This window comes from Dipodomys spectabilis, unplaced genomic scaffold, assembly GCF_019054845.1.
Source record: "Dipodomys spectabilis isolate Male_0828 unplaced genomic scaffold, ASM1905484v1 ptg000073l, whole genome shotgun sequence".
NCBI lineage: Eukaryota > Metazoa > Chordata > Mammalia > Rodentia > Heteromyidae > Dipodomys > Dipodomys spectabilis.
Genome location: NW_024870750.1, coordinates 5434313 through 5461301, shown reverse-complemented (window position 1 = coordinate 5461301; position 26989 = coordinate 5434313). Strand labels below are relative to the sequence as shown.

The following is a 26989-nucleotide window of genomic DNA, read 5'->3' as shown; positions in this document are numbered from 1 at the left end:
GGCGAACAGCGATGGCGTCATCGAGGCCCTACCCACCCGCCTGAAACCCGGTTCCACGTCGGGCGCGGAGCATGAGGTGAGGGGTCTGGTCACCGCAGCAGCTTGGAGGCGAGGTGGGCTAGAAAGGCGCGGTCGCAGTGTTCTTCACAGCGCCCAGGGGCGGTGCCAGGCCCTCTCCGGGCTCCTCCGCCCCACGCCGCCTGGGCGCGGGAATGCCACGAGGCACCTCCCGCCGGGGTGCTGAGCTTAGTTGGGTCTCGGGGCCGGGTACTGAGGACTCGGCTTCCACACTCTCGAGGGCTGGAGTGCGGTCCAGCGATGGAACGCTCCCCCAGCGTGCTGGGATTCCGCGCCCAGCACCCCGGGAGGGGGGGGCAGGCAGAGCCAGCCATTCGCTGCGTGGTACAAAGGGCCACGGAGACTCGGAGGACCCGGGAGCCACCCGGCTGACTTGCACGCTCGATGCCATTTGAACCTTCAGAACGAAGGGTGACTGAGTCTCATAGGATTCTGTGGGTGTGCCCTTTACAATTACTTCAGTGTTTTAGGGGAGAGACCAAATCGTCGGTCATGTATTCCAAACGCCAGCTGAGTTACTCTCCTCAGTTGGGAAGCACAAACCACCTACCAATATGCTGCACCAAAAAACAGAAGTACTGAGATCAACCCGAGTTTTAGACCCTTGGGTGAGTTAACCTACTTCTGAGCTCTGTTTACAAAGCTCATTCACAACACAAGGGCACAATACTACACACCTCCCAAGATGATACAATAAGCACCCAGAAGAATCCTAGCAACGTTGCCACTGGTAATTCCGTACATATAATAACGTTTCATTTAGAAATGACCCTTTAACTCAACCATTTTCCAATCCCAAATGCATTCTGTAGTAATTTGTGGGCAGACAGTTCATTACTAGCCTCAGTGTTCAAGCAGCAGGTAGGATAAAAGCACATATCTGTTATCTACTTCTAATAAGACATCCTGGAAGATAAGTATTCTTCCATACCATTAAAAGTTCTATTTATCAACTATAACAAGAGATCTGGAGCTACTCGGCTTTTAATTTTTCCTTGTGATCCTGCTCATTTGTAGCTTATTTTTTAAACAAATGCTCTTTTGCTTGTTTTTTAAGCATCTTATGTAGGCCATTTGGGTTCTTAAGAAGACTTCTAAAAGTGGAAAGCTGTAATCCAACTGGGGCAGAATCTTTAATTCTACTCTCACCAACAACACTGGCACAGAAGATTAGGGAAGTGCCTGGTATTTTCTTGTTAAGTCAAAGAAAAGGATTCTCAACCATGCCAGAGATAGAAACAAATACAAGAGAGACTGAATTATTTTCACCCCCCTCTGGTGTCAGAGGAATGACAAAACTTGATAGAACAGCCTTTAAAAAAACAGTCACCATTCCAGTGCTTAAAGCGAGGAAAGAAATAGTCAACAGATTGATGCGATCCCTGAAAAGCGCAGTGCTGCAACGCCCCGGCATAAAGCGTGTGATTGAAGATCCAGAAGACGAACAAAGTAGGCTTATTATGTTGGATCCCTATAAAATGTTTACTCATGAGTCCTTTGAGGAATCAGAACTTAGTATTTTAAACCAACTTAATGTCAATCCACAGCTATCTAAATATACTTTGGAATTAACTTATGAAAACTTTAAGTCAGAAGAAATCTTGAGGGCTGTGCTTCCTGAAGGTCAAGATGTGACCTCAGGATTTAGCAGAGTTGGACATATTGCGCACTTGAATCTTCGAGATCATCAGCTACCATTCAAGCATTTAATCGGTAGGTAAATATAATAATTTTCATGTACTAAAAAGCTTTTGACAAATTCCAATCTCAATGTTTAATTGCCAGGTTACAGAAGCTGAATCTTGAAGTACATATCCTCATTTGAGGGCCATTTTGGGAACACTCCAGAATCAGCTTTGGTCCAAGTTATGTCCTTTAAAAAAAAAATTTATAATGAGCAAATTCTTTTTTTTTTTTGGGGGGGGGTCCAGTGGTGGGGCTTGAACTCTGGGCCTGGGCGCTGTCCCTCAGCTCTTCAGCTCAAGGCTAGCGCTCTACCACTTGAGCCACTTCCAGCTTTTTTCTTTTTGCTTACGTGATGCTGAGGAATCGAACCCAGGGCTCATGCATGCAAGGCAAGCGCTCTACCACTGAGCCACCTTCCCAGCCCAGCAAATTCTTTTTGATATACAAGATTAGGCCTTTGGAACTATGTTCAATATTAGGTTTCATAAGTAAGGATGTTTATAGTAAAAAAAAAATACAATGCTATTTAATTACATTTTCACTCTCAAGCCTCTTGTATATATTGCAGGCTTTTTTTTTTTAGTGTCCATAGGCTTTTAGAAACAGTGTTGTTAATGTCCTACCTCTGTAGTTCCAGACTTAACAACCTGAGGCCTCTACTTCTTTGGGTAAGAAAGAAGTAGAAGACTAATCAACATGTAATTATCTGAAAATAATTCGAGGAATTCGAAAATATAGTACTCAGTATTTTGCATGGATAGGACTTTAAGTGTGCTGTTAAAGTATTCCCTTTGTTTTTACTGATGAAAAGAGCTGCTAATGTGTAATGGCGACATAATACTTACTGAGACTAAAAGTGTCAGATGCATACCTTCTTGTAGTCTTTCTTTACCTTAAATGTTTCTTTGGCATTCCTATTTTTTAACCTCATTCATAAAGGCACAGAGGTTAAAAAACTCCATAGTAATTTTAAAGCCTTAACTATAGAATTTCATAATTGCTTTTTTTTAATTTTTAAGTAAAAATTTTAAGTAAAAACAATTTCATACCTGATTCAAAGCAGGATAAGAGCAATGACTGATTAGGTTATTGATCTTATCATATTCATATCTAATTATCAGAGAAAACTTAGACAAATATGTGTTTCAGCATATTTGGATTATTGTGTACTTTCAACTTTACAAATCATCTTTCCTTATGAAATGAGATAGCAAATAGATTTTTATAAATTTTTGATGTGCTGACAAAAAAAACCCTACATTTTTTTGGTTGAAGGGTATCAATATGCCATTTCTGATGTACTTTATTAATTGTAGCTTTCTGTTAATGATGAATATTTGACAAAAGGAACAATTTATGTCAACATTTTATTTAAACAAGACTCTAAATACTCTTGTATTTCTTCATTGAAAAACTGCTTTGCTGACATACATTCCCAAAGTGGAGGCATTTGTTTCAAACCCGCAGTAAGACAAACATTTGATGGGAGGCTGAGAGGCCAGTAGAGAGGTAGATGTTTCTGAGACCATTTGTTGCCAGGGTCTCCACATCTCCCTCTTCATTTCATTTTTTACCTTGTTGCTTGCTGTATAGGTACATTTGAGAGTCCCTAAAAATGTGGAAAATAATAGTAGGCCAAACACCTCAAATTGTTTTCTTTAAAAATATACCAAAATTTTTACATGTATTGCAGGAAAGTGTCAGATATTAACATATCTTTTGGCTTTTTAGAATTTTTGGATTTTTACATGCACTCAGTACAGCTGCAAAAAAAAAATACAATTCATTTGTTTGATATTTTCAGTATTAGTTATTTTGCAACCAGAAGGCAGTAATTATTATGAATTTTTATCTTGTAGGCCAAGTTATGATTGACAAAAATCCAGGAATCACCTCAGCAGTAAATAAAATCAATAATATTGATAATACATACCGAAATTTCCAAATGGAAGTGCTATCTGGAGAAGAGAACATGATGACCAAGGTACAGAGTATTTTATTACCTCCTAGTAAGGTGAATGCAAGAAAATCAATGCTTATAATCAGAGTTGATGAAAAATATTAAGAATGTGCATATTAAGAATGTGAACAATTTATAGGTACTATTGGTGGGATAATACAGATGAAGTCTTTTCAGAATTGTTTAGATCCTGGTTTAATGAGACAATGGAACAGTCCTTCATTAAAGATTTTTTAGTACTTCATTAAAGATATTTTGCAAAATAGACTGCGCATTGACAAGTGATGAAAACAAGTTGTAGAACAGTGCATATAAAATATTTCTCACGTATTCAAACCAGGTGAGACTGGGAGATATTTTTCAACTGAAACTGAAAATTTCCAACTCTGAAACCCTTCATATGGGCAAAAACATTCAATGTGGTTTGAGAGAAAAAAATGTACACAATTAGACTTAAAAGTACAGCAAACAGAAAATAGATGTCTCTTGGATTTATATAATTTAAGAACCTTCAGGTGTTTTTCTGTCTGCAAAATAAGGGACTTAAGACAATGGCTGAGGTTATGATCCATTACTATAATTTGAGTTTTATTTTCCTAACATGTCTGTGATAGGCCCAAAGGAAATGCTACAAAGTCTTAATTCCTTTCTCACCCAAGAATTAGCTTCATTTTATTATTTAGTTTACCAATGAAAATTGAAATTTTGCAAAAGTATCGGAATGATTTATCCTATACACTGGCTTTGATTTATAGACATGAAACTTGCAAAGTAATATCTAAAAATATAGTAAAATACCTTAAAATTTAATGAAACAACTATCCTGCCTCTCTTGCTGAGTATAAATATGGAGAGAAACTAATTTGCTGTGTAGAAGCACTATCTACAACTTAGCAACACATTGTGAAAGTGTGTGCAGTGTATTGTTCAAATTATAGGTTTTTTTTCCTTCTCCATCTGGTGCTATAAGAGTATAATTAAGCCAGTCAATTGGCCTTTCTGAAAAATGCCTCATGTGATTTGGAAATGACTTTATAGCCCTTTAGTATTGAAATAGTGAGTGACTGGCTTTGAAGAACTGACTTTTCTCATGAAAATGTCTAATGCAGGATATTAACTGGCCCCAGAAATAGCATAAACACCAGGATTCTAATTAAAATGCCTTTAAATGCACTGTTATTTGCTCTTATAGGAGTAAATTTACATGTGTGTACACTCGTGTATATACACACACTTTAGCCAGTACCGGTGGTTAGAATTTAGGACCAACCAGATTAACCAAAACATCTTTTTCAGGTTCGAGAAAATAGCTACACCTATGAATTTGATTTTTCAAAAGTCTACTGGAATCCTCGGCTCTCTACAGAACACAGCCGTATCACAGCACTTCTCAAACCTGGGGATATATTATTTGATGTTTTTGCAGGAGTTGGGCCCTTTGCCATTCCAGCGGCAAAGAAAAACTGCACTGTATTTGCCAATGATCTCAATCCTGAGTCCCATAAGTGGCTGTTGCACAATTGTAAATTAAATAAAGTAGACCAAAAGGTGAAAGTCTTCAACTTGGATGGCAAAGAGTTTCTCCAAGGACCAGTCAGAGAAGAGTTAGCACAGCAGCTGAAACAGTCAAAAGAAAGAAAACACTCTGTCCACATTGTCATGAACTTGCCTGCAAAGGCTATAGAGTTTCTAAGTGCTTTCAAGTCATTTTTAGATGGGCAGCAGTGCAGCAGTGAGCTCCTTCCCATAGTGCACTGTTACAGCTTTTCCAAGGATGTTAATCCTGCTGAGGATGTTCGTCGACAAGCTGGAGCTGTGTTAGGCATCTCTCTAGAAGCATGCAGTTCAGTTCACCTAGTAAGAAATGTGGCCCCCAACAAGGAAATGCTCTGTATCACCTTTCAGATTCCTGCATCTATACTCTACAAGAACCAAACCATAAATCTAGGTGAGCTCTTTATAGAGAATTAAATGTGATTACCATACTTTTAATGTAGCTTTTTTTCAACTCTCATCTACCTACCTGTCTTATTTACATGGATCATGACTACTTGCTTTTCAATTTAGACTTGTTTCTCCAAGCTTCAGTATGGCACATGATTAAAATGATAAATCTGCCATCTGTCTGAGTTGATTTGATTAAAATTTTTCCATTATTTGTTTCCTAAAACTGAGTTCAACTATTTACTATCTTATCTAATGTAGCCTTCTCAATTTGTTACAGAGAATCAGGAAGAGCCGCATCCTAAACGGCAGAGAACAGATAATGCCTTTTCAGAAGAAGGAACACAAATAGCATGAAAACACTTAATTGGAAATGTTTTCTCCATCTCCCCAGTAGACTTATGTGAAGAAATGTGATTTGTATGGTTTCATAGAATTTGTTTTATTATCCCATCTTACCAATTAGCTGCCATAAGTCTACTACTAAATAGAAACCCATTTGTGTTGTATTGTGAGACAGGGTTGTGTAATTACATTTAATTAAATTATATCTAATTTTTATTAGATAAGTGTTTTTAAACATTATCTGTCTCTTAAGAAGGTAGTTTTTCAAGATAAGGTAGTTTCTTGTTGTCTCACCAGGAGAGCATTAATACACAACTGTCCTTATGCCACCAGTTGTCACTGTAAAAAAAAAAAAACTTATTTAGGTCAAGGATAGGCAAACTGATCTACAGGGCAAATCTGGGCCACTAATGGTTTATATGGCCTGTGATCTGAAAATGTTCTTACATTTTCAAATGATTGGAAAAGAATAACATTTGATGACTTGAAAACTACGAAACTTGAGGACTTTTTTGAGAAGCATTTATTGTAGTTCTAGAACTTGAGAAGCATTTATTGTAGTTATAGAAAAAAATAACACTTTCAAAATCAAGGTTAAGTTAGCAGTCCTTTTCAGACTCATACCATGATTTCAAGACATTCTTAAATTATCAAGGAAGAAATAGAATCAAGGTGTATGACAAAGAGTCCGAGTGGCGACCGCGAAGAGTCATGACCGGACAAGCATTTAGGAAGTTCATTCCTCTGTTTGACCAAGTGTTGGTCGAAAGGAGTGCAGCTGAAACTGTAACCAAAGGAGGCATTATGCTTCCAGAAAAGTCTCAAGGAAAAGTATTGCAAGCCACAGTAGTGGCTGTGGGATCGGGCTCTAAAAAAAGGGTGGAGAGATTCAGCCAGTTAGTGTGAAAGTGGGTGATAAAGTTCGTCTCCCAGAATATGGAGGCACCAAAGTAGTTCTAGATGACAAGGATTATTTCTTATTTAGGGATGGTGACATTTTTGGGAAGTATGTAAAGTGAATACATCACTAAAATGGCATCCTGTGAAGCTGCCCATTCCATGAAGTTCTGAGATCTTTCATCATGTAAATAATTTCCATATCTCCCTTTTATAATAAACTGATGGTAACTAAAGAAAAAAAGGATGTATGACAAGAGAAATATTAAAGCTACTTATCAGGCCTGGAAATCAGAAAACATAAAGTGAACTTGTGGAGCCATTTTCAACTTCAATGTGCATCAGAATCACTGTAACTACAGAGAAGATGCCTGGAGTAACCTAAAGGCAAACCAACCAGGTTGAGCCAGCTTGTGGCTTCAGAATTCTAAAGGGATTGACATCATAAACTTTGCTCCTCAGGGAGGTCCAAAGACAAAATACACACGATACCAAAGATCAACCATTTGCTCATTGTGTGACTTCTCTAAGCTTCAAATTCAGGAATAACAACTATTCTTAACTGTTGTACAGGTTACTACTATATGACAAGTGCTTCCATAACAGAATTAACACCATTGCTTCATTCTTATTTACCCACCTCCCACTCCCAAAGTGTTATTCTTAAAAGTCAACCAACCCACCTATTGGGCTAGAGCTGGTATTCTTGAGTTTTGGTACACATGAATATATGGAATATATGCTTTGCTATTCTTCTTTCATATTTTCCACAGCTGCTCTCATAATAAAACAGCACTTGCAACACCGATTAGACCTAGATTCAACTCTCATCTTCAGCTGCTGTCTGGCACACTACAAAATATAGTCACATGAATACAATTCAGCAAAATGCTATGTAAACCAAGTCACAAATTTTATGTTTTTATTACTAGGTCATACTCATGTCAAGGAAAGAGGACTTTGAAAAAGTTATGCTTTGAAAGCACAGTGGGATGTGAATTCTCCACACTGAGTGAAATGATAAAGCATCTATAAGCTAAAGTAATAATAATGGAGTATACAATGATGTTATACGACCAAGCACTAATTACAGTTACTTCAGGTCAGGCAACTATCAGAAAAATTCAAAGGTTTAAATAAAAATATCAAAGCAGAATTTCTGCATAAACTAAAGGATGAAAATGAGTAAGAACCAGAAATAAGTCTCGAGATGACTAATTTTTCAGCCAAGCAAGGGAAGGCATTTATTGAAGAAATAGGTCCAGAGAAGATAAATGTTTATGATGATTGGCCTTTTGGAAACAAAAACAGTCACTCAAAGAGTTAGGAACATTTGGAGAAATAAAAATTTAGGTTAATACTTCTGAGTGGTTCTTGATTTTTTTCCTGATAGTGCTCAGTTCTTGTTTGAGGTGTTACCATGAAGCTTGAAGTGACTGAGAATTAGCATCTATGAATAGAGGAAACTATGAGTATTTTTAAAGGAGTTGAAAAAAATACCGGTTCCACACAACCTCAAGTTGAATTTGCTAAGATACGTTATAACTAATGTTTGTTTTAAAAAATTGTGTAGAGCAGAAAAAGACAGTGGGATAAATTTATAAAAGCTTGTGCATATGTAAGGAGTTTATAAAAGCCTATAGCTATTCACTATATTGTTTACCCTATGAAATATTTGAATCTAATTTTGTCAGAAATTAAAGCTAAATATCCTGACTTCCCCTGCCAAGGTTTTATTTGCTGAGTTAAGAGTTTGATTGTGATTTTTTTTAAGCTTGAGAGTTAAGACTTAAGTTTTTCTTAACAAGAACCACCCATAACCATTAAAGTATTCAACTAAGATTATAAGGCAACGTTATTGTGGTAGTGTCATTTAGACAACTGATTTAAATAAAAATATCCTACTACTTTATACATTTCACATGCCATCAAAAATGAAATCAAGGGCTGGGAAGGTGGCTCAATGGTAGAGCGCTTGCCTTGCATGCATGAGGCCCTGGGTTCGATTCCTCAGCACCACTTAAGCAAAAAGAAAAAAGCCGGAAGTGGTGCTGTGGCTCAAGTGGTAGAGCGCTAGCCTTGAGCTGAAGAGCTGAGGGACAAAACCCAAGCCCAGAGTTCAGGCCCCACGACCAGACCCAAAAAAAAAAAAAAATTGAAATCAAAAAACAAGATTTTGCATATAAATTGGCAGTTGCTTTTTCCTAAATTCAGTATTCGGGGAGAAGGATCTTGGTGCAAGTTCAAAGAAAATTCAATTTCAAAATACTTAACTACAAATAAGGAGCTTCCAATTTGAATAGAGTTGTGATATTCAAAGTACTTATGTGAAAATGAAACCAAGTAAATTGATGGAATGGGTGAAGTTGGGAGATATGAGGGGAAACTATATGCATAAACCAAAACTCCTTTTTGGAACTACTTAAATAATTAATAATTAATAAAGGGCTTCACCTAATCTTCAATTAGAAGTACTTGGCTATACCTGTCTGGATGGTTTTAAAGCATGTAACATGTCATAAAGAACCATTAACAGGCAATCATTTACAGTTGATTTTAGTGATAGAAGTACTTTCCTACATCTCCAGTTGAAGGAGTGCAATTCCCCCCCCCAAAAAAAGTTATTCTCCCAAAAATAAATTATACTTAAAATTGCATATGATTATATTTTGAATTTTTCCATTAAAAACTGTTGCACTTTGCCAAATGGTTATTGATGCCTGTGAACCCAGCACTTGGGAAACAGGAGGATCACAAGTTCCAGGCCAGCCTGGATTACATACTGAGACCTTGTTTCAAAAACAAAACAACCACCAAAAATTTGTGGCAAATGGTTTTATCTCTTCATATGTTTCTATATAATGTCCTCAATTTGCCACAGACTGTAAAGTCTAAAATATTTACTATCTGCTCAAGCAGAAAAGGAACCCTGGCCTAAGTCATTATAAACTCATGCATTCAGAAGCATTTCAACAAGATCATTTAGTTGACAACATTCATGTCCCATAAGAGATCTAGATATTGGATCTATAAAACTTTCCCAGAAATCTCATGAAGTTTGACTACCCAGACCTAGTTTTAGCACATCTGTTGTTTATAAGTTTGACAGTCATCTCTAGAACATGGACTCTGGAACCTCACTACTTGGGTTCAAATCCCACCTCTGCTATTTTTAAGTTGTATGGCTTCTGTCATGTTCCTTAACCTCTATTTCTCCATCTGTTAAAATGGGACAGATAAGAACAAGGTAATACTCAAAAATATGAAGCACACAGTCTTCACAAACAGTTACAGGTAACAAAGGAGTTGTTAACTATTATTTCTGTAAAATGCTATCCTTGATTTATGGAGATAAAGATTTAGATACTTAGTCTGTGTCTGTGAGTGGAAGTCACTAGGAGGGTGAGAGACAAGCCCATCAATTTAGATTACTGCTGTTGTTTGTTGTTCTTAGGTCATCTTTCACTATTTCAACTGATCTAATAGAGTCAGTTAACAACTTCTCCAGTAAATTCAAAGTCTGGAAAGCCTTTGAAATGTTTCATTTATTACTTCATTCCCTTCACATGCATCATTATTTTGCACTTGAGTGCAGCAAAGCCTTAACTTTATGTAATATAAATTTACTGTTCTCAACATTTTTGGAATAGATTTATAAACTGCTTTAAAACACAAAATTTCAATTGGAGAATACCTACTACAAGGAATAGGATATCTAACCCTGGTACAGAATAGCTAAAACTGGATTTGGATTTAAATCAAACTTGTGTTCTAATTCTGGCTTACTAGTTTGTATATATGATCTTGGCCTTTTCAACTGTTCAATGCCTTGGTTTTTTCATTCACTTATCAAAGACAGTATTGTGATACCAAAAGATGTAAAATAAGATGGAGTTGTTACATATGGATTTTATACCCTAATGTCACCACTGTTTTGTTTCATATGACCTTCTACCCATAAAACTAACATCTGTTGTGATGGGGATTTGATAGGAAATCCTTTAATTTCCTTAAGAAATTATGTCCCATATATGGTGGTCTATCTAACAGACTCATACAAGGTTGAGATGCTACAAATATCCATACTATCCACATCCAAACTCTTGAAGCAAAACCCTGGGTATAATAAAAAGCCTTTCAAGTTTCAATAGAAAACTACATCAGAGTCCACAATTGCCCATAGAAAAAAAATTGTTTTAAAATGTACCTTTTCAGTCTCCAACATCTAATCATAAAATGAACTCACACTGGAGGTGAAAGGTGCCATTTAAGTATTAAATTTTATTAACTAACTTCTTTGAGTTTGTCATTAGAACAGGTTAGTGCTGTGCTCTGGTTTATCCTCAGTGGCTCACACCTGGGAATCATAACACCTGTGAGGTTTGCTCACTTTTCCACTACAAAAAACAGGCACCACATTCTAATACTGAGGGAGTGAAATTGTCACAGATCAAGTTTTACTTGCCATAGCCTGCTGGGAGAAGGGAACATATCCACTTGTCTGGACTAGTATCAAGAAGACATTAGAAAAAAATTAAAAAGGAGAAACTTATGAGAAGAAATAACAGACTTACATATTAACACTAAATGTTGTAACCAAAATGGCATTTTAAAATGTGTTCAAGTAACACGCTGTAATAAGAGAAAAACCACAGAATGTACTATTAAAGTCTAGCTTTATTTTTAAAAAGATTTTATAAGTCTGTCAACCTCAAATATACATAAGTGAATTATTTATTCATCTCTCCCATCATATGAGGCTCTCCTTACTTCAATCCCTCTCATGAAAATATAAGTAAACAAAGCTTTTCATGGAAACGAATCCCCTATATTTCTCAGTTTAGATATGAAATTTTCTCTGTATGAATTCCTTAACAGAGTGGCTCGTGGTGGTACTGTTGTGCAGCTGAGTATGGCTATAATTCTACAAGTCTGCTTTTCTAGCCCTTTGGTTGTGCTCCAGGGTCCAAACCTTATAAATGGAGAAATACAGTTTAACTGGGCTGCCAGAAAAGTCCACTGAATGCATCTTGCAGTGCTCTGTGACAAGCAAGAGAAGAAGTATAGCCTCCAGCAAGGTCCTGTGGAGATGCAGCTCTCACATGATTTAGGTACCTAAAACAACAAAAGGTAGCATTGATACGGAAAGTAAGTATAAGCTTGTAACATTTTATAAAGCAAGTATAAAACTGATTCCAACTTTAGAAAGAACTTTAGAAATGTTCCCACTTTTATAAATAGACTACTGCTTTTCAAAAGGAATGCTGACTAAACTATTACTAGATTATAAAGTAAATTATAGTAAGGTCTAAAAGCAAAGTTACAAAACAGTATTTTGAATTAAATATTAAAATGTTCAATTTTCAAATGTTCAAAACAGATTAGTTAGCTGTTGTTTGGACATCCAATACTCTGCTAACATGATTTTACAATGTTACAACACTATCATATTAATATTGTTACAAATGTGGTTTGAAACAAGTTCAAATGGAGGAGGGGTGAGAAAATACACTTGTTACTTCAAAATTATTTCAATATTACAAAAAGTATATTGTCTCCTTGTGAGAAAGAAAACTTAGAAAATTATATGTCTAAGGATGGGCACTAGTAGCTCACACTTGTAATCCTGCTGCTCAGGAGGTTGAGAGCTGAGGATTGGGTTCAAAGCCAGCCTGGGCAGAAAAGCCCCCGAGACTCTTATCAGTTAACCAGTGAAAAGCCTTAAGAAGAGATGTAGCTCTAGTGGTAGGGCACTAGCAATGAGGGAAAAAGCTAAGAGGACCTGAGCTCAAGCACACGTATGCACACTTGCGCGTGAGTGCACTTGTGCTAGAGAGTATGTGCGCGTGTGCACACACACACACAGTTATATACCTAAGAAATCTGGAGAATGAGTTTGAGTTCAAAATGTTGTCAAATAGTAAGTGCAGAAGAGTCTTTGAATTAATCTCAAAAAGTGTGACAGACACAAATCTTGCCAGTCATACACAGTCTTTTAGCAATTAAAATTTCCCTGTTAAAAATAGACAAAATGAGACTTTTAAGAAAATAGAACAATCATAACTCCAAAAAACCAATATTTAATCATGACTACTAGCAGTGCTAGAAAATAAGTATTTCCATCTTTAATGCCATAGTTTAGGAAACCACATTGTTTCTTTAGGTCTCAGGAAGTAAAGCCGCTTCACCCACTTTAGACTTATGAGTATGGCAAATGAATAAATCAAGTACCAGAACATTTTAATAGCTTGGAACCTTTTCTACTCATTTATTCCAGCTTCCTGTGTGTCAAGAGCTTCATGCATGAGCAACTTATTACTTCTAACAAAATAACAAGTCAGTTTTTCATCTGTATCCATTCTGATAAGCTTGTTTGTTTTAAAAATATGTGGCAATGTGTAAGAGACAAAATAGAAAAGGCTATCAAAATAAGAAACAGGCTGAGCTCCTCCAATTGGCTACAATTTATTTACATTGCTAATAATCAAGGTATTAACACAATTCTTTCCTTCTAAGCCAAGAATGAAAGGGAAGTGGAAGGAGAAAGGAAGTTAGTATTTACTAAGCAACAATCTAAGGCAATTGTGTTACTATAACCTATACTACCAGCATAAAATATTTGTGCATTCATCCCTAAAACTTGTAGACTTATTTATAAATCATATAGAGTACTATGTACTATATACTATTATAGGTAATACATAATCATATGCATAATATACTTACATAGTAACAAAAATATATAGACATTTTCTTTTCTTTCTTTTTTTTTTTTTTTGGCCAGTCATGGGGTCTGAACTCTGGGCTTGGGCACTGTCCCTTGGTTCTTCAGCTCAAGGCCAGCATTCTACCACTTGAGCCACACAACTACTTCTGGTTTTTCTTTCTGCTTTTCTGGTGCTAAGGAATTGAACCCAGGGCCTCATGCATGCAAAGCAAGCACGCTACCACTCTACCACTCTAGCCCCTATATAGACATTTTAAAGAATAAAAATACTTTACCCTCCCCCACGGTATAACCCCTGCTTTCATTGTATTTGAAGTTGGTATAATTTGTGGGAGGGAAGGAAAAAAAAACAAATCGTTTAAATAGGGATACAGGTGGACCCATTGCAACAATGAGATGTCTAAGTCGTTATGTCTTACAACTTTGGCCTGGAGATGGGGGGGATAGGATGGAAGAGATGGGAAGGGGAAACAAACAAAGGAGGAGGCAACAAGCTTGATAAGAAATGTACTCATTACCCTGCCCATTTAATTGTAACCTCTCTGTATTTTCACAACAAAAAAGAAAATACTTTAATAATTCAAAAGTCCTAATATTTTCTCCTTACACCCCAATTTACATGTTCTACTAGGATGCATCCCTCTTTGGAAACTACTTTTATTAGTCATTGTCAAACTACTGGTAGAACCTTAATTCCATGTTTCATTTACCAAGCCTATCATATGGCCATAAAGTTATCTGTTTATTACCTCCCAAAATAGAATATAAACTATAATCTTTTTAATATTTTTTGAGGTAAGAAGTTACCTCAGAAAGTTAAAATCAACTTACACTCACTAGGAACTCATCAATTATAAACAAATGAGTATATATATATATATATTTTGTTGTTGTTGTTGTTGGTCGTGGGGCTTGAACTCTGGGCCTGGGTGCTCTCCCTCAGCTCTTCAGCTCAAGGCGAGCGCTCTACCACTTGAGCTACAGCGCCACTTCCGGTTTTCTGGTGGTTTATTGAAGATAGGAGTCTCACGGTCTCTCCTGCCCGGGCTGGCTTTGAACCGCGATCCTCAGATCTCAGCCTCCTGAGTAGCTAGGATTACAGGCGTGAGCCACCAGCGCCGGCTCAAATGAGTATATTTTTAAAGGTGCTTTGGAAATCAAAGGTTCTATTCCTGATCTATTTTTTTATTCACATCCTCTATAATGGTGTATCACCCTCTCTTTTTTTTAGATCATCCAAAGGAAAGCAGTCTTATCACTAGTAACTGTTCACTCATCACAGTTATAGAAGACAACTATTACAACATAAACCAGTGTGTAACTAACTTTTGATTCATCACATTTTGGTACAGTTCACGTCTGGGAAAGTTGAATCATACCAGCTCTGGCTTGGCAATTCCAGCATAAACTTGCAGTGTGCATACAATGTTTTATATGTTATCCTGAGAAACCTGAAACAGCTGCACTGCTGGCAGAAAAACATAGGACCACCAGTAAAATATCCCAAACAGTTGCATCTTTTAATTTATGACTGTGCACTGTTTCTATAAAGAGTATATAAAACAGTTCAGTTTTTATAGGTAAAATGTAATAAACAGTCATACTCACTGAGCCTATAAATGTATTTTTAAAAGTTTATCTAAAATGATTAATTAGTGCTTAAAAATAGTATTTCTTGAACATAGTCATAATCCCAAGCAATGAACAAATATTTTAAGTTTGATTTATTAGTGCTGTTGTATGATTCTCACTGCCAAAATAAGTCAATTAAAATTTCTATGCATAGCATTGACGAGAACGTGCTTCCATTCTAGTAACGATTTACATGAGACATGTCTGCTGAGTATGATTCTTTAAGAGTCTTGCCTATTTATATTGCTGTTTTTGATCTCTAGTGCTACACAAAACAGTTACTGTTAAGTACTTCAAAATATTTCACCATAGAAACCTAGACTAATTCCAGTGGATTTTTTTTTTTTTGGGTCCGGTCGTGGGGCCTGAACTCTGGGCCTGGGCACTGTCCCTCAGCTCTTCAGCTCAAGGCTAGCGCTCTACCTCTTGAGCCACAGCGCCATTTCCAGCTTTTTTCTTTTTGCTTATGTGGTGCTGAGGAATCGAACCCAGGGCCTCAGGCATGCAAGGCAAGCGCTCTACCACTGAGCGACCTTCCCAGCCCCACTAGTGGATTTTTTTTTTTTAAGTTCATTCTTGTTACTCAACTTTGGGCTTTCATTTTCTAGGTATCTAAACTCTGTTCTAAATCTTTTAACTATTATGATATGCAAAAGTATTTTAAGGATCTGCTACACTGAAATTACATGATCAGAATTTAGTGTTTTGCCTCCAATTTTCACTTTTTTTGGGGGGGGGAGGGTCAGTCGTGGGGCTTGAACTCTGGGCCTGGGCTCTTCAGCTCAAGGCGAGCACTCTACCACTAGAGCCACAGTGCCACTTCCGGTTTTCTAGTGGTTTATTGGAGATAAGAGTCTCACAGACTTTCCTGCCCAGGCTGGCTTTGAACCTCAGTCCTCAGATCTCAACCTCCTGAGTAGCTAGGATTACAGGCATGAGCCACCAGCGCCTGGCCAATTTTTTTTTTTCTTACAGTCCTGGAGTTTGAACTCAGGGCCTGTCCCTGAGCTTCTTTTGCTCAAGGCTAGCACTCTACCACTTGAGCCACAGAGCCACTTCTGGCTTTTTCTGTGTCTCTGGTACTGAGGAATCGAACCCAGGGCCTCATGCATGCTAGGTGATCGCTCTGCCATTGAGCCACATGCCCAGCCCCAATTTTCACCTTAATACATACATGTGGTATTTTAAGTATTTCATGACCATTAAAAGTACATCAAAAACTAGTATTCACAGGGTTTGGGGCAGAAGTTAGTATCATTTCTTATATACAGGCATACAATTTTGAAGAAGACACTTTTTTTGAGGGGGGCAGTCCTGGGCACGTATGTGGTACTGAGGAATCAAACACAGGGCTTCATGCATGTTAGGCAAGCACTCTATCACATTCCCAGCCCCTGAAAAGGAAGACTTAAGACAAATTTATTCCCAAAAGTCAAGCTGAGTTGGGTTCTGGAGTCTGGAGGTAATTGCCCAACTATTTAGCCAATGCCAGGACACTATTTCTGCTTTTCATTGGTTTGTTTTAAATATGTCTAAATCTTATAAGCAGAAAGCAGGAAAGCAGGGGGAAAAAAAGATTTGCTTATGTTGGTACCTTTACCTTTATTTATACTAAAGGCAGACTAAACTGAGATTTTTTAATCATACTTTTATTTTCTTATTATTGCTTTATGTGTTCAAAAACGTCTAAGGTAATTCTTGTACAAAGAGTATTTATTTTATGCCCTGACTGATGTTTCATCTAGGTTCCTTTCTTCAGCACGACCTATCAAAATCCATTCCAAATAGGCTTTGGAAAAGTTGTGAAAAGTAGCAATGGCTCCTGAGAGGAAAGTAAGAAGGAAATGTTAGAACTCCATTCTTTTTCATTTTCATTTTTTCTGTTTCATTTAGCAGCTTCCACTCCCAAATAAGAAAGCATAATTTATAGTTATTTAGCTGCAAAAAGAAGTCCCTTGTTAAAGGAGATCACTCTTCTGAGATCATGCTTGTACTATTTTCCTTCTTTAAAGCCATGTTTTTGACCATCTGGCTGACACCTTGTGCCATTCCACCATGCTTCAAGTTCTCAGTGAGGGTCAGAGAGCAGAGGTTTTCACTCAAGACCAAGAAGCAGTACTCTTTCCCTCCAGTTATAACCTATTTGTAACAACCTTTGATACATGCTAGCACCAAACAATGTAGAATTCTTGGAATTGAAACGAAGAAGTAAAGTTCGTATTATATTTTTTTCTACTTCAAATTAACAGGCCCTATGGAGAGTTAAAAACTTGGAATGGTTCAAATCAAGAAAGGGAACTCTAGAGACTAGAATCATCTTCTTACAAAATGGCATCCCTCCTTCTTTCCCTCCTTTCTTCCCTCCTCTCTCTTTCCCTTTTTCCATTCCTTTTTTGAGACCAGGACTTGTCATGTTGCTAAGACTAGCCTCAAACTCCCAAGTTCAGTGATCCTTCAGAGTAGTTGAAACAACAGGTAAACAACTCCATGACTGAGTCATGGTGGCCTATTTTATTAATGCCATCATGCAGTAAACAGACCAGATCTGTGTCACAGCCAACAAGATTCAAATCTGTCATTGAGGGCTGTCAAGAGTCAAGAGTGCACAGAAGTTTAGCATAAGAGCTGTGTGTACAGCTCAGAGAGTGCTTACCTAGCATATTCTAGTTCCAGGGTTGATCCCAGTAATGGAGGTGGGAAGGGATATAGGACTGGGGAGAGGTGGGATGAATCAGCTAAAATGATGAAATATACACATAAATAACCTGAAGTATATATCTCCATGAGAATTAACATTAAAAACAAAGCTATAGTGTGCTCAGACAACTATCACTAAAAATCATAAACATTCTAAAAACTAAAGTTTGTGCTTATTCTAACTTTATCATGACAATAGACTATCTTAAGATAAATGGTGAGGGGCTGGGAAGGTGGCTCAGTGGTAGAGCACTTGCCTTGCATGCTCGAGGCCCTGGGTTCGATTCCTCAGCACCACATAAGCAAAAAGCCGGAAGTGGTGCTGTGGCTCAAGTAGTAGAGTGCTAGCCTTGAGCTGAAGAGCTGAGGGACAGTGCCCAGGCCCAGAGTTCAGGCCCCACAACCGGACCCCAAAAAAAAAAAAAAAAAAAAAGATAAATGGTGAATAGTGCTCTGTTCCATAATTCTTAAGGGCACTTTGGTTATAGCACATGGCTCAGGAACTCCAACAAATCCTACTTCCTTAGATAGTCATCACTTTTCTCTTCTCTTCATTATCTAGCCAGCATATCAGAACACAAGGTGAATAAACCAATTTACTCTACCCAAAGTTGTACCAAATATCAGATTTAGAAACTTAGACATTCTGTCCAAGTTTACACCATGACTTAATTCCTTTAACACCTGAATGTAAAATTGTTCACATAAATCTTTCTGATTTAAAACTGAAGAAGACTGCACCACCCTCAATATGAGAAGATACAGAGAAGCAAAGACTGGTGGCTCACACCTGCTAGGAGGAAAGTTCATGATACCCTTATCACCAATTAACTATATATATATATACACACACACACACACACACACACACACATACTGCATTTGTATGGTTACAAATATATACAGATCTATATTTCATAATACTCAACACATACTGGTTTTATTTCAAAAGTTAAATTGCTATATTATTTCCACTCCCATTTTCTCCTTTCCCTTACTCAATATATTATCTTCAGTGCCACTACTGTATTGTTATCTTATTCCACATGTTAGTATCTTCTTTATTTTTTTAAACAGTCTCCTTATGCAGCTCAGGCTGGGGTCCAAGTTAAAATGTTTCTGCTTCAGCCTCCTGAGTTCTGGGATTATAGGCTTGCTCCACCACATTTGGTCTTTACGTCATTCATAGACTACCAATAATCTCTTAGCTGATCTCCTCATTTATACATGCTCTCCATTCCAAACTATGCACAGTTATCAAATTTATCTTCTTAGGGAAAAGTTCTGTATGGCTCATTCAAGTAGGCACGTACTGGGTCTCTATGAAGAACAAAGTCTAAATCCTTAGTCTACAATTCAAGGCCGTTTTGATTCCAATCTACCTTTCCAAATTTATTTCTCACTAATCATCTCCATGTTATCTGAATTTAAGCCAAAGTAAATGAGGAGGTTTTCTTTTATTTTTCGTTAAATCTTCATCACTTCCCATTCCATACTTGTGGTCCTTGTTTCCTTTCCTGGGAATGATTTGTGAGTACCATTAGCATTGCCTGTCTTCCAAAACCATGTCTCAAATGCCAGTCACTCAATTTGAACAGATATAAGAAGCTTCCCTAACCTAACATGTATAACACATATATACATATATACATGGGTTATATATAATATACATAGTATATTATACATATGTATAATGTATTATATATTATATATGTTATATTTGTGTGTATATAGAGTCAAATAAACTAATCTTTAAGGAAAACTTTCAGAATTTACAAAGGCACCATAATTTGAAGAGCAGTTCCTGGCTGGAGTTTAGGAAAGCTTTGGATAACAGTGACTCACAACCATAAAGGACAGAAGATAAGCCCCAGGCCTGGTGGATAAAACCTTGAACAGGGCTGGCTCCTTACAAACAATGTAGATCTATAAAACACTGTCCCATCTCAAAACTATGTAGAGAAAAACTTTTTCTCAATAGCCTGGAGACAGCACAAGAAATATGGGTAGAAAAATAAATCACCCACAAAGGTTGCTCCATCCTAGAGAAATTAAGAACTACAATTAGTCCAGAGTAGGTCACAGGAGTCTGGCAGAAGTAAATTTAAACCTCTGTACCTATATGCCTCCACAATTTAAAGGCTTCCACTAAATGGGGGTTCCTTGTAACATCAACAAAAAATTATAATGACATAATAATAGTAAGACTTCACACACGTAGAACCATAGACAAGAGAAACTTCAAAAGAAATGTACTTAATATCAAGAGATGAAGAAACAGATGTCATAAAGAAAAAGACAATATGAAAACAGACATATTCCTTTTGTGAAGAAGACACATGTGGCACATATTCATAATCCAAGCTCCTCAGAAAAAAGATGTAGAAGAATCATGACCTGAGAATGGCCCTACAGAAAAGTAAATGACCTGTCTGAAAACCAAAAAGGTTGGTGCTGTGTCTCAAGTAGTAGAGCACAAGAAGCATAAAGCCCCGAGTTCAAACTCTAGAATTGCAACAACAATATTTTTAAAAAGGAAAAAGTCAAAGAATAAATAGCAGATTAACCTTAGAACAAAAAAAAAAAAATTAGTGAGCTGAAAGATATATCTGAGGGAAACACTCAAAATATAGCGGAACTTTAAAAAAAAGAAAGAAAGAAAGAAAATGTGAAAGAATTATAAAAAGATGTTTCAGCAAGGAGAAAATGAAGCCCCCCAAAGGAAAAGCAGGTAAGAAATGGCAAAGGCGAGACCAAAGCAACAACAACAATGAAACAAATAAACACGAAATATAGCAAGGGAAATCCATCACTGACGAGATAGGAAGATTTCCTGAAAATTAGAAGATGCCTATAATAATGACAAAATAGGATATAATATGCAATGTAAAATGACTTTAGTTAAAATGTAAACACTTATATTTTCTTAAATTTGTGTATTTGAAAGTTGTCTTGAAAGTATTTGAAAGTTGTCTTCTATCTTATAAACTCAACTTCGTGTTAAGCAATTTTATAGTCAAAGACTTATAGTATAAATACAACTACAAATGCTAAAGAAAAACAAGAAATTCAAGCAGTACCAGACACACCCAAACCTAGAGATTTTGTAATATATTTGTTCTTCCATTCAAAGCACCGTCTCATCAAAAGCTCTATTTCATACATTGGAATCTAAATAATGTCAACAGCTTAGGTAAATCTTAAAATCAAACAATAACACACAAAGACATCAACTGATAAAATAACAGATGTTTACTCTTATTTTTGGAAAATTCTACTTTTTTAACAAGTAAAAACAGGTTTACAGAATATCTAACTCAAGGATCAAGCAAAAATAGCAAAAAAAAAAGCTTCAAGTGGGCTCAGATGGCTCACACCTATAATCTAGCTACTCAGAAGGCTGAGATCTAAGGATCGTGGTGGTTTAAAGCCAGCCCAGTCAGGAAAGTCCCTGAGACTCCAATTAATCACAGAAAACGCAGAATTAAGAGCTGTAGCTCAAGCAGTAGAGTACTAGCCTTGAGCTAAAGGAACTCAGGGGCAGGCCTAGGCCCTGAGTTCAAGCCCCAAGATGGGAGGGGGGGGGGGGAGGGGGGGATGAGAGGGAGCTCCAAGAGTTCTGACTTAATAAATAACAATTTCATTTCATTTATTTTTTATTTTTTTGTTGATCATGGGGCTTGAACTCTGGGTCTGGACTCTGTCCCTAGCTCTTCAGCTCAAGGCTAATGCTCTACCACTAGAGTCACAACACCACTTCCAGTTTTCTGGTGGTTTATTGGAAGAGTTTCACAGCTTTTCCTGCTCGGGCTGGCTTTGAACCTCAATCCTCAGATCTCAGCCTCTTAAGTAGCTAGGATTACAGGCATGAGCCACCAGCACCCAGCTAACAATTTCATTTTTAAGAAATATTTTAATAATAATTCCTCAGAAAACTGGAACTCTTTTCCAAAAGTAAAACCACATCTGTACTCTCCTAGAAAAAAAATCTATGCCTGTTATCAGAAGTAATGTGCTATTACAATGAACAATACAAAATAAGGCTTTTCTAAAACAACATACTTTAAGAGACTAATTACTTAATTGGTTAAACATCATTTAGACCAAATACTCCATGTGTAAAGAACATATTTTCCTCTTTTTTAAAAGCTTAGATGGTTTCTTTCTGAATCTCCTCTAAAAAGAAAACACTTTCAGATGGCTGACAGAGTATCTTCAGGTCTTGTTCCAGGCACACAGAAATTTATACACATATAATGAAAACAGAAGAATGATCTCTTAAAGCAAAGAAACTATGTTTAAATGTTATGTGTACAATAGTACAAGAATACAATTGGCAATGTTTAAATTCATATTTGGTTGCAAGAGGCTGTAAGAAATTTGATGATGTGGGTTTTCCCCTGGTTTGTTCTCCTTTCTTTGTTGAAGGGCAATCATTTTAGACTGCAGTGATCAAAAAAAAAAATATGGCGGGTGGTGGGTAGGGGTGGGAGTGGGGGTGGGGATGAGAAGGAGGCTACAATGCTTGATAAGAAATGTACTCATTATCTTGCCCATGTAATTGTAACTCCTCTGTACAGTATTTTCACAATAAAACAATAAAATAAAAAAAAATATGGCTGTTCTGCTGACAAAATATGCAGAACAGAACAGATTCTCAAAGCTCTTCTTTATAAAGAAGAGCTGTTTTATCTTTTCTTTGCTTTGCTTTTCCTTCTTCTTTTTGCTCAAGATTAGTACTCTACCACTTGAGCACAGCTCCACTTCTGGCTTTTTTGGGTGGTTAATTGGAGATAAGAGTCTCATGGACTATCCTGGGCTGGCTTTGAACTGAAATCCTCACATCTCTGCCTCCTGAGTATGTGTGTGGACCATCAGCACCCAGCTTAAGAATTATTTTTTTCTTCCTGGCTCTTGGTGACTCATATTTTTAAGAAAACACAAAATATGATATTGATAACATATGATATCAACAAATTTGATCATTAGATTAACTTTCTAGTTTTCATACTGCTATTTACTATTCATAAGAGCCCAACATGAGAGAACAGAGAGAGGAGTAAAGGAATATATTCTCAACTTACAAAGACAAAGTCAAAGTGGAGAATACAGCCATAAGATTGAATACATAGCCTACAAAATGAAGAAAATTGAGGAGAAAGAGGGTTTGGAGGGATGAGGAAGAATGATCCAAGGACTGACATTGATCATATTGTATTCAGAAACTGATTTGTTGAATGGTAACTCCTTTGTACAACTATTTAAAGTTAATAATAGTTTTTTATTTAATTTTATTGTCAAGGTGATGTATAATAGAGGAGTTACAGTTACATACATAAGGAGTGAGTGTATTTCTTGTCAAACTTGTTACTCCTGCCCCTCATTTTTCTCCGACTTTCCTTCCCTCCCCAATCCCCCTCCAAGTTGTACAGCTGATTTCCAACATACTGTCTTGTGAGTATCGCTGTTTCATTGATTTGTCCTTTTGTCTTTTGACTCACTATTTTGTTGTTCCTCTTCCCTTCCCTAACTCAGATAAATGTATATACAATACCTAGGGTACCAAAATCAAATACAGTGACAACAGGGGATAAACCATAGGGGAAAAAGCACAAAAAAAAAAAAAAAAAGAAATTACAGAGTACATTAAAAATAACCAACAAAGAAAAACTTCTTGTTTCCATGCCTTGGCGTTCATTTCACTTAGAATCATCTTACATGGTCATGTGTACTAAGGCTCAGAAATTATTTACTCAAAATCTTATTTCAAGACAAGAACACAGAAATAAAACAATCTATACTGTGATTATAGAATAGTGGTCACGAGACAAAAATGGATTATAAAAGTGAATGAAGGGAAGAGGATGCAAGGAGTTACTAATAAGTGAGCATGTTTCAGTTAAGCAAGATAACTACATTCTAGAGCTCTGCTCTAAAATATTGGACCTATATGCAAGAATATTATGCACTTAAAACATTTTTAAGCTGGGTGCTGGTAGCTCATGCCTGTAATCTTAGCTATTAAGAAGGCTGAAATCTGACGATACTGATTGAAGCCATGAGAGTCCAAGAGACTCTTATCTCTAATAAACCAGCAAAAAGCCAGAAGAGGAGATATGGCTCAAGTGATAGAGTGCCAGCTTTCAACAAAAAAGCCAAGTGAGAGCATAGGCTCTGAGTTCAAGCCCCAGTACCAACACACACACACACACACACACACACACACACACACACACACACACACACACGGCTCGGCTCTGAGTTCAAGCCCCAGTACCAACACACACACACACACACACACACACACACGGCTCGGCTCTGAGTTCAAGCCCCAGTACCAACACACACACACACACACACACACACGGCTCGGCTCTGAGTTCAAGCCCCAGTACCAACACACACACACACACACACACACACACACACACACACACACACACACACACTTTTTAGCTATATCACATGATAAATGTTCTTACCACAATAAAATATTTAAAAAATCATAAACAGAAACTTTCAGTACTCTGGAAAATAGCTAAAGTTTTAGAGCAACCAAGTGAATGCTGATTCAAGAAAGACATTGCTTGAAAATGGTAGGAAAGCTTTGTGGCATTCTTGCTTGCCAGAACTCTCCATTCTGCCCAGTTTGGTAGTGTGAGTAACCAGTATGGAACATTGTCTCTGGTCTGCAAGCAGGGATTGCTAGTAAATTGTTTTGTTTGTGTATTCCAAAGCCAGGGAGAAGAGACTGGGAAAGAATACACATGGAATTCTCTTTGCAAGTGTTAGGTAATGGAATAAGCCTCCATCAATTTTTAAAAACTGACCTCATACCAAACATCTTCGCCAACCACAACGGAATGAAGCTAGCAATTAATAAAAGAAACTGGAAAATTTACAAACGTGAAAATTAAACAACATGCTCTTTAAATAAATATATGGATCACAAAAGATATCAGGAGGAAAACTATAAAATAGAAGTGAATAAAAACAAAAACAACATATCAAAACACAGGGGAAAATTAATATCCACAATACAAAAGCTCTCAAAAGCAGGTATGGTGTCTGATACCTGCCATCCCAGATACTTAGGAGAAAGAGATTGGGAGGTTCATGAAAACCATACCCAAATTATGTCCTATTCCCAGATGTCCAGTCAAAAATTACAAATTATTAACTTAGTTATATGAGAAATACAGTAATTCTGGTTGCCTTGGATAGTAGAAAAATGATCATTCTCAGAAGTAAACTGAAACTACAATAGTAACACTTTCGTTTCAACTTGTATATACATAGGCTTTGAAACTATATTGTACATATTGATTTTTTTTTCTTTTGGAAGTGCTAAGGTTTAAACTCAGGCCCTTTTCCTTGCTGGTGGGTACTCTACCACTGGGCCATGACCCTAGATCAAGAATCAAATGTTTATACCTACAATTAGTATGAATTAAACGAGTTAAACATAAGGAAAAATTATTCATATTTTACATGAAATTATCTATTTCATATAATAAACCTACAAATTAAGATTAAAATCTTTCAAAAGGATAGATTTATATCTTAACATATTATATTCTAACTTATATAACATTGACTAAAAATTCCTTCCAGTGTTGTCCAGCAACAAACAATGCATGTTGCATTGACAAGTGATACAAAGTAAAACTACAAAATAAAGTTGAAAATACTAATAGAAAGTCACTATATCATGTTGCTAATAATAAATATTTATAAATTTTAAGTCATTATTAATAGGAATAGGCAGGGAATCTTCAAGTATAAAACGAACAATCTTGGGGGGGGGGGGGGAGATGAGAAGGGATGGGAAGGGGAACCAAAGGGGGAGGCAACAATGCTTGATAAGAAATGTACTCATTATCTTGCCCATGTAATTGTAACCCCTCTGTATGGATCTTCTAAGAAGATTCAATAAACTTGTAAGTACCTAAGAATCTGGGGGAACAAAACCTAGTAATATCTCTATACATCTATTTTTTTGTCTTAAGTCAGGTAAATTTTTGGATAATGAACCACTTAGGATACATGACATTTTATGAAATCTCTAAAATACTCAGGATTTACATTTTCAAACTAATTTTTAAAGTAGCTCATATCTTGTGTATTACCTTGGGAACATGTTTGAAGTATGAGTTAGGCCATAATAAACCATTTTGTGATCAGAAATCTAGTATACTTAGTCATTCTGTTGCCTCTATACCCAGGTCCCCTGACAACTACACAGTGTTATAACTCGTACTTCCTACAGGAAAAAATTTCATGGAGCCACTTCCCTGGCTTTACACCTTTATTACCCTTTGTGATAAAATCCAAACTCCCTAGCAAGTCACAAAAATTATTTAAATCTATCCCTATTTTTCTGCCCTTATTTTCCAGTGTCCCTCTACCCCTACTCCTCTAATAATTCATATTCTAGCAATAAAACTTATACTTCCTGAAATATAGAGCTATTGATTGGGTTGGGCTTCTGAGCCTTTGCATATGTTTCTCTTTCTACTAGAATGCCTTAGTCTTTCTTATTACTGCCTGGCAATTTTCTAGCTACTCTTTACATCCTATTTGGGTACTACCTCTTATAAAAGTTTCTCCAGGTCTGATTTCCACTTTCCCTCCAAGACAAACATAATATTCTGTTTCTGAATTCTATTCTACTTTTTATGTGATTTTATTTCTGCATTTCATATATTAATGTGTCTGTAAAATAAGCTTATAGTTTGAGAATCCTTATGTTAGCTTCTATTGTCTACTATTTTAACTCAAAACAGTAAATGAAAAAAGCAAAAAAAAAAAAAGAGAGAGAAGGAACAAAGACATCTCAAAAGCAAATAGCTTTAAGACTGGTCACAAAGAAAACACTCCCAGTGTGGTATATTTATGAAATAAATAAGAAATTTCAATATATATATGAAATAGAAAGCCTTCTAGTTTTTTTCTGTACTAAATGACAAAAATGTAAAGCTAAATAGTTCTTAAATAAATGGTTGTTATACTTATCAGAGTAT

General features: G+C 36.6%; 2 protein-coding genes and 1 pseudogene across 2 annotated transcripts in view; 2 read left to right on the top strand and 1 right to left on the bottom strand.

Annotated features, from left to right (window-relative positions):
- Nucleotides 1–6: 6 nt before the first annotated feature.
- Trmt5 (tRNA methyltransferase 5) lies at nt 7–6041 on the top strand. Its single transcript, XM_042682575.1, has 5 exons — nt 7–76; nt 1136–1791; nt 3624–3748; nt 5021–5672; nt 5949–6041. The coding sequence occupies exons 1-5, from the start codon at nt 72–74 to the stop codon at nt 6023–6025; spliced, it is 1515 nt and encodes a 504-aa protein (XP_042538509.1). The 5' UTR covers nt 7–71; the 3' UTR covers nt 6026–6041.
- Nucleotides 6042–6718: 677 nt separating this feature from the next.
- On the top strand, nt 6719–8399 carry LOC122110071 (annotated as a pseudogene).
- A 3170-nt stretch (nt 8400–11569) lies between these two features.
- The window catches only part of Mnat1 (MNAT1 component of CDK activating kinase), a 130484-nt gene continuing 115064 nt past the window's right edge, over nt 11570–26989 (bottom strand). The window contains exon 8 of the mRNA XM_042682578.1: nt 11570–12025. Coding sequence (XP_042538512.1) covers nt 11905–12025 — 121 coding nt within the window. The 3' untranslated portion in view covers nt 11570–11904. The remainder of the gene's footprint in view (nt 12026–26989) is intronic.